General features: G+C 51.7%; 3 protein-coding genes across 3 annotated transcripts; all 3 read left to right on the top strand.

The window, feature by feature from the left end:
* The first annotated feature begins 1,156 nt into the window (after window positions 1–1,156).
* BU25DRAFT_133757 (uncharacterized protein) lies at window positions 1,157–1,731 on the top strand. Its single transcript, XM_033700534.1, has 2 exons — window positions 1,157–1,311; window positions 1,404–1,731. The coding sequence occupies exons 1-2, from the start codon at window positions 1,261–1,263 to the stop codon at window positions 1,638–1,640; spliced, it is 288 nt and encodes a 95-aa protein (XP_033558962.1). The 5' UTR covers window positions 1,157–1,260; the 3' UTR covers window positions 1,641–1,731.
* A 175-nt stretch (window positions 1,732–1,906) lies between these two features.
* On the top strand, window positions 1,907–2,892 carry BU25DRAFT_460937 (uncharacterized protein; the record flags this gene model as incomplete). The annotated part of the gene is made up of 3 exons (XM_033710397.1): window positions 1,907–2,474; window positions 2,521–2,583; window positions 2,636–2,892. 3 exons carry the CDS (start codon window positions 1,907–1,909, stop codon window positions 2,890–2,892), a joined length of 888 nt encoding a protein of 295 aa, XP_033558963.1.
* A 2,286-nt stretch (window positions 2,893–5,178) lies between these two features.
* On the top strand, window positions 5,179–5,645 carry BU25DRAFT_347601 (uncharacterized protein; the record flags this gene model as incomplete). The annotated part of the gene is made up of 2 exons (XM_033703161.1): window positions 5,179–5,376; window positions 5,439–5,645. Coding segments are annotated over 2 exons (405 nt in total), but the record flags the coding sequence as incomplete, so codon positions are not given.
* Window positions 5,646–6,433: the final 788 nt, after the last annotated feature.

Below are 6,433 nucleotides of genomic sequence, written 5' to 3' on the forward strand. Positions count from 1 at the left end.
GACGACATGTGCTTGGCGCTGATCTCTTGATCTCCACCTTCAACATCACGCTACCATCTGCATAACATCCCATCTGCGGATTCTCGACATCCTGTACCTTACATCGTCAATCGCATATTCTGACTTGCGCTGTTGAGATCGGTTGCCTGCGTTGGCGCGCAATGGTGTCACCATTCGTTAGCTCGAGCTTTTGTGTATCACGTGTCTCAGCTCTATATTCAACTTCTCTTGAGCTCGTCACGCGCGCTGACGACGGACATGCCTCTGGAGGTATTCGACTTCGATGAAATTACAGCTCACGCGTCAGGGTCTCTCATTGCGCTCAAGCACGGTTGAGCTTGTCCACTTGCAGCGCAGCAGACCCTGAACCACTCATTCAGCCTCCCTTCTCCCAACGCACGTTTACCCCACATTATGTCGAATCATGCTAGTCATCTCTTGATGGCTGCGTCTGTCTGGACTCTCATGGCACGCTCTTCCTCTGGTCGGGGTCTAGCACGAGCAAGAGCAACGACAGTTGAGGCTGACGACCATCCATTGATCTATGGCTTCTATTCAGATGCCAACCGTTCAGCTTCACTCAGAAGTGGACGAGGGTCCACCTGGCGGGACTAGCCAGAACAGTGGAACTTCCCCAAAGATACGCTGCCGGCCGGCATCAGGTCCACCTGTTCCTGGTGGATGGGACAGCCAACCGTCGATGATCGAGACGCACGCGATGGCTGGTATAAGCATACAAGCGAACTTCAGCATCTCCACAGAACCGCGCAAGCGTTGACACAACACAAACGCAAATCAGTAGCTACCATGCAGCTGGATGCAGGGAATCGAGGCCAGCTCTGTGAACACATCGCCAAAAGGGAAATCGAGCTGGTAAGAGGCAGATCCAAGCTGTATGTTCTCCTCACTGAACAGGAAGCTCGTCCTTGGTGGCTTTCGCTGGCCGCGGAGAGTACAACGCTTTGACGCTCACCAAAGTTGGGCGGAGCCCGCTATTCTTTCGATACGCTACATAAATCGTTGCAGCAGAACACGGCACGACGATAATTGATCACATATAGTGGTTCAGTTGGTACTAGCGGAATCTAGTCTTATTCGGAACCGGTTGCTGAAGGCCTATCCGGCTGGAACTTTGATTTGCTGGGACCGCAAAACTGCCAACAGAACGTCAGCGCGCGGCAGAGTCCAAAATCACGGATCCCCCTTGGCCAATGTTCGCACAGCCCAGATACCTCCGTACAGCTGACTGCGTTATCAGTGATGAGCATGCACAGGGTGACCACGTTCTTGACGTCCCTCGACGTTCCTGGGGTGCGTTCGATCTCGACTTCCTGCACCAATCGAGGGCATCACCTCACTCTTATCTGTGTCCGAGAAGCAATTTGTGCTAACTTTAGTCGTAGATGCGCTTGTGGCTGTCATGGCCGCACTCTGAAACTAAGAAACTGGTTTTGCTCAGAAGCTTGAAAGTCGAAGCGTCGCACCTCAACACAAAGAGACCACCGATCTTGTCTTCTGTGCTTTTGCTCGACCGCAAATTTCCATATCCACTATTCCGTCCGCCTCAACCGTATACGAAGGACTCGCCACGCGCTTTTCTAACGGTTCCTGATGGGCTGATAGACGCGAGCGGGAGCTAACGACTCTAAATACTCACCAGTCACGGCTAATGCCTATGGCTGCATCGCGATAATTCGGTCCATCTCCGTAGCGCCATTATCAAACACGCATTGACAAAACGCAATCAACTTTCGCTCAGGCCGGTGGATTATTTGTTGAGCCACTATTTGCTAAAGTATAATCCACGGCCTGGGTTTGACACATGGTCGCAATATTCAACTCGGAACTTCGCTGCAATCCTCCAACATCCACCCTGGGTGATCGAACATATCTCCTACTTGAACCAATGGCTTTCTTCTCGAAACTCAAGAAGGCAACGGAAGCCGCTCAAGAACACAAGAAAAAAGTAGCTGCTCAAGAACAACCGAAATCCAAGGTTCCATATAAGCATGTTCCTGTTCACGCTGGTGCAGATGCCTTGTCTGCCACTCCCACGGCCATGCGCTCCGAGGAATTGAGGACCAGAATTGCGGCTGCTCGAAGGAGCAGGTCTATGCCCTCTATCAGTGCATCCGCGAGATCCGGCGCCGCGTTGTGCCAGTCTGTAAACTCGCCAAACTCACGATCACGTCCCAGCTCTATCGCCTCCTCTCCCAGTCACAGTCGCTATGGAAGCCTCAGCAGGAGAACGAACAGTGAGCTCTCGATCTCTACGATGATGCAGTCGCGCCAGGAGACGCCTTCGCGTGGACGCCAGCCTGTGCGTCGCGACTATTTCAGCTACGCATCGGGTGTACCTGCTGTACCCCAGCTTCCTGCACAGCATCGACCAAAGGCCCAGAAGACCATCAACAGTCGTTCTTCTGTTACTAAGAGGAGAAGCCCCCTATCAGTCATGTCCATCACTGAAGACGGTACGTTCGAACATACAAAGTATTACGGCATGTCTGACCAGAACAGATGAAGCTGGTAAGCCCTCTTCTAGCGGCTCTCAAGCTTCGGATGCTTCCGTGGCCTCGTCGCGTAAGTCTCACACAAACACTGACACAACGCAACATAGCTGACAAATTTGCAGAGAGCTCAGCGACAGAAATTTCAAGGCCCAACAGCAGCCATGATCACACCAAGCATATCAAGAAGGATCAGGACTACAGCAGACCATTGTCCACCATCACCTCGGCGCCTGCAATACCAGATGTCGCGCCGCAGACGCAGCACAAGAAGCACCAATCCGTCATCGAAGTAGCATCCCAGCCTCAGCTCACGAAGAAGTCCATGAGGCAGAGGCTCTCTCTCTTCTCCCGCAAGAGCATGGTTGTTGCTGCACACTGATCGCTTTTACTACATTTCCAGTTGTCATTGGTGTGTCCTTGAGAGTCCTTTGCGGCTCCGCAACCTCTTTGACATGCCTGTTGCTCCACGTTCACTTTGTCGCTATATATACAACATCAGCACTTCAGCACTGGGAGGACACGTGCAAGCAAGGCGTTCCGGCGTTATCACACTTTTTGGAGGATCAACGTAGGCACTACAAGGCAGAATATTTCTTTTGTTATGACGAAGGAAAAGGACAGGACAGGACACGATAGGGTAGGCATACAAGCAACACAACACCATCAATCAATCAGGGCCCAGCACATGCTGCTCAGTCCATATAATCTGATTCACAACATCAGTCACAGTCATGGGCAGATAAGTTTCAGCCTCAACGTGCTCTTGACCAACTCCTTTGGATGTTTCCAAACGGTCCTTTTCTCTTCCCGCTCTAGATCAGCCAGCCACAAACCGTTCTTCGTATCTGGTTGCCCTGAGTGACATGGGCTATCTTTAGCACAATTTCACCTATGAGGATTTTTCGCAAGATACGAAACGCTCTCGGTGCACATAGTCAAGTGGGTAAGTTCATCTGACACGTCACAAATACAGCGTATTCTCCTGCACGATACATGAGCAATTCAAATCCACTCAGCTGCGCGGCGGGGACGCGCCACTAACAAGGACAGGCGTGTGAGGACAATATCGAGAGGGTGCAGAAACCTGGATTCTGTTCGAAGCTGCGTGTTTCTAGAACCTTCCTTGCTCAGACGGGCGGGAGGCCTTGACATCACTATCTCATCCAGTCCACCGTCTACCACGACTTTTGGAGAGTGGCGGCATGCACTCGTCGCGCACACACGTTGCGGAGCGACTTCCGAACCTAGCACCACATTACCGTTTTGTGCGTCGCGCAGCGTCGTGGGGCACGTTCTAGTTTCTCTAGTTATGCTTTTTCGGAGAAAGGGATCGGCTTCCAGCGTCGTTGTTCAGGCTAGAAAATGCGAAGCGAGCTTGCAACCATCCAGCTTAGCAGGAGGCCGTTGGAAGAGACAGCGCGCTTGACTCGATTAGGGGCGCAGGCGGGAGGAAAGACAGGGACGCCTATTATAGGGCGTTGTAGCGTTAGCTATGCGTTGATGTCAAATTGCAACTGGTGCGGTGTTGGGATGCCAGCCTTGCACAGAAGGCGGAAAGGGAGCGATGAAGGAGTTGAGTTGGGTTAGTGTTGGGCCGGCAGAGGCGTGGACCAAGATCGACGGATCATCGCCAGCGGGCGCGGACCACCCGAGATCGACAGGGGACGGTGTTCCTGTCGTTCATGTGTCGTTCCAGGCATCCAGTACCAGACCTCGACGTTGTCAATTTGGATAGACGCCACAATTCCCTCCATTCACCTGGAGACGAAATTTAGATCAAGCCACAGCTCATTCCCTTGTATTCAGCTGTGGCGTGGGAATATTAGATGGGCGTACCCTTCATCTCGTCACATGAATTGCTGTTCAACTGCGGAGACGCAGCCCAGCCTCGCGAGTCGATAGTTGAAAGGGCCTGTAGCGAGTGCTGCAGCGGAGGATAGTGTTTTGGGAGAGGAGTTGACCGTACCAGAAGCTTTGCGGCATCCCTGCGAATCATTATACCAAGCGCGGCCATTTCCTATATGACGGAATCAGTACTTTCATGAGGCTAAAACTCTACTCTGCCATCTCATTTTACGATCGATCGACATACTACTCGCAACTAAACACACACCATGATGCATACAGAAGTGCTGGAGGGTTGTCGATCTGGAGATCAGGGTCTGACGGCTCTTGAACGTCTTTTCCCATCCTATGGTCCAGGTCACACCCGACCCACGAAATGCAGCTCGTCACATTGCTGCTCTAGACGGATTTACGCGTCTGGGACCGTGCACGCGTGTGCTTATCGATAAGTGGAAGCGAGGCTAGCCTCGTGGACATCGTGAGAGGATGCGGAGTTCACGACCCGACTCCCCACGTTCCGAATCTGGGGTTGAGGCTGGCTCCTGAGGCTGGTATGGACCCTTCAAAGCGAACGAAGGAGGCGTTGCTTGGTATGTTTGTTCTTCGTTGTTCGGTTCGAGTACGAGGTGGAGAGCACGAAGTAGAGTGCCTGACCCAGATGCTATGCACGTAGACATGCTTTCTCTACTCTAGACATTCTCTTCTCCTCTCTGCAGCGATGGGTAGACAGCTGGGCATTTACGGCGCCTTTTTACTATTCACCTTCACACTCTTGTCCCTCATATCTTTATTCGAGAGACACGCCCACTGACGCCCCCCAGCGCGTGCAGAAGCTCTCTGCGACGCCATCACGCCTCGAAACGATGATCCCGACCCTGCTGCCGGCAATGGCTACCTGAGCACGATCCTGAAAGCGGTCAAGATGGATGGTGCGCCGCCGAGCACTATGAATGCGGCGAATGACTACGCAACGAGTGCTGGGAAGGAGTTGACGATTAGGGAACAGACTGCTGGGTTGGTATGTTGCCTTTTCTTGAGGATTCACTTGTCGTGAATATTCTTACTGACTGATGGTGGTAGATCAAAACGACGCAAGACATCGCGACGCTGATACGGGACCTTCAGGAGCTGTGGTTATTCGGAGGGCTTGATACTCTACAGAATCCGGCGGACGAAGAGGCGCAGAGGAAGAAGGCAGAGGAGGTTTCGGGCATAATCGAGGTGTTGGCGCAGCAGAAACCTGTTACGAAAGTGAAAGGACAAGAGGATGGGGCTGGGTTCACCTGAAGCCCGAGCAGTATCCACAATACAACATACCCGCATGCATAGGTGGGAGCAGGGACCGAGGCAGCTTTCCAGTATTCAGCCTCGAGTTACGGCGTATCGAGTCTACCTGCAACGCTAGGTGACTTATGATCTGAGACCATGGATTATATGCCCGGTGGAAACCAGCAGGGAAGTCCACATGGAGGATCACTACTCAAATTGTTGTGTTTCCGCAGGTCTTAGCGAGATACGATGACAGATCCTAGGAGATACCCAGATACCTATGGTATTTGACAATTTCAACATTGAACGCAGTTTTTATCATGTGTATGTCACATTCAAAAACAGTTTCTGGTTTCTTGATCCCCTCCCAATAGATAGTCTTCTCAGCTGCATGCTCGTAACGTCTTTCTTTCGAACAAACATCCTTCATGTATTTTGCTTTGCTGGCAAAATTGATGCAGCCATGAAGTAGAGACCCCAGTATAATAAGCTCCGCACATTGAGACTCTTTAGACTATGTCACCTTCAAAGTTAAGCATGTACTGAATTACTTCATGCGTGGTTGCGACTTTCATGTTTAGTGGCGGCTCTTGCTCGACTACCGTGTCCGTGCGCGTAATGCGCGGATTCGCGTAATGCGCCGAACCACCAAAATAGGTCCACCAAAAATGAGGCTGTAGAGCCACACACAATGGTTATTATCATGAGATTTTCTGGTGGAGTAGTCTATAGACCTATATGAACAAGTTCCTCACTCAAACTTTTGTGGCACTCTGATTGGGCGGCCGCGGCTGTTGTATTTTGCC

The sequence above is a fragment of the Macroventuria anomochaeta genome, assembly GCF_010093625.1.
Source record: "Macroventuria anomochaeta strain CBS 525.71 unplaced genomic scaffold BU25scaffold_29, whole genome shotgun sequence".
NCBI classification, from domain to species: Eukaryota; Fungi; Ascomycota; class Dothideomycetes; order Pleosporales; family Didymellaceae; genus Macroventuria; species Macroventuria anomochaeta.

What these genes read in the sequence shown, in the direction of transcription:
- BU25DRAFT_133757 (XM_033700534.1), top strand. Translation starts at nt 1,261, where the DNA reads ATGAGCATGCACAGGGTGACCACGTTCTTGACGTCCCTCGACGTTCCT. An exon ending in CGTCCCTCGACGTTCCTGGG is followed by an intron (nt 1,312 to 1,403) that starts GTGCGTTCGATC and finishes CTTTAGTCGTAG; the next exon opens with ATGCGCTTGTGGCTGTCATG.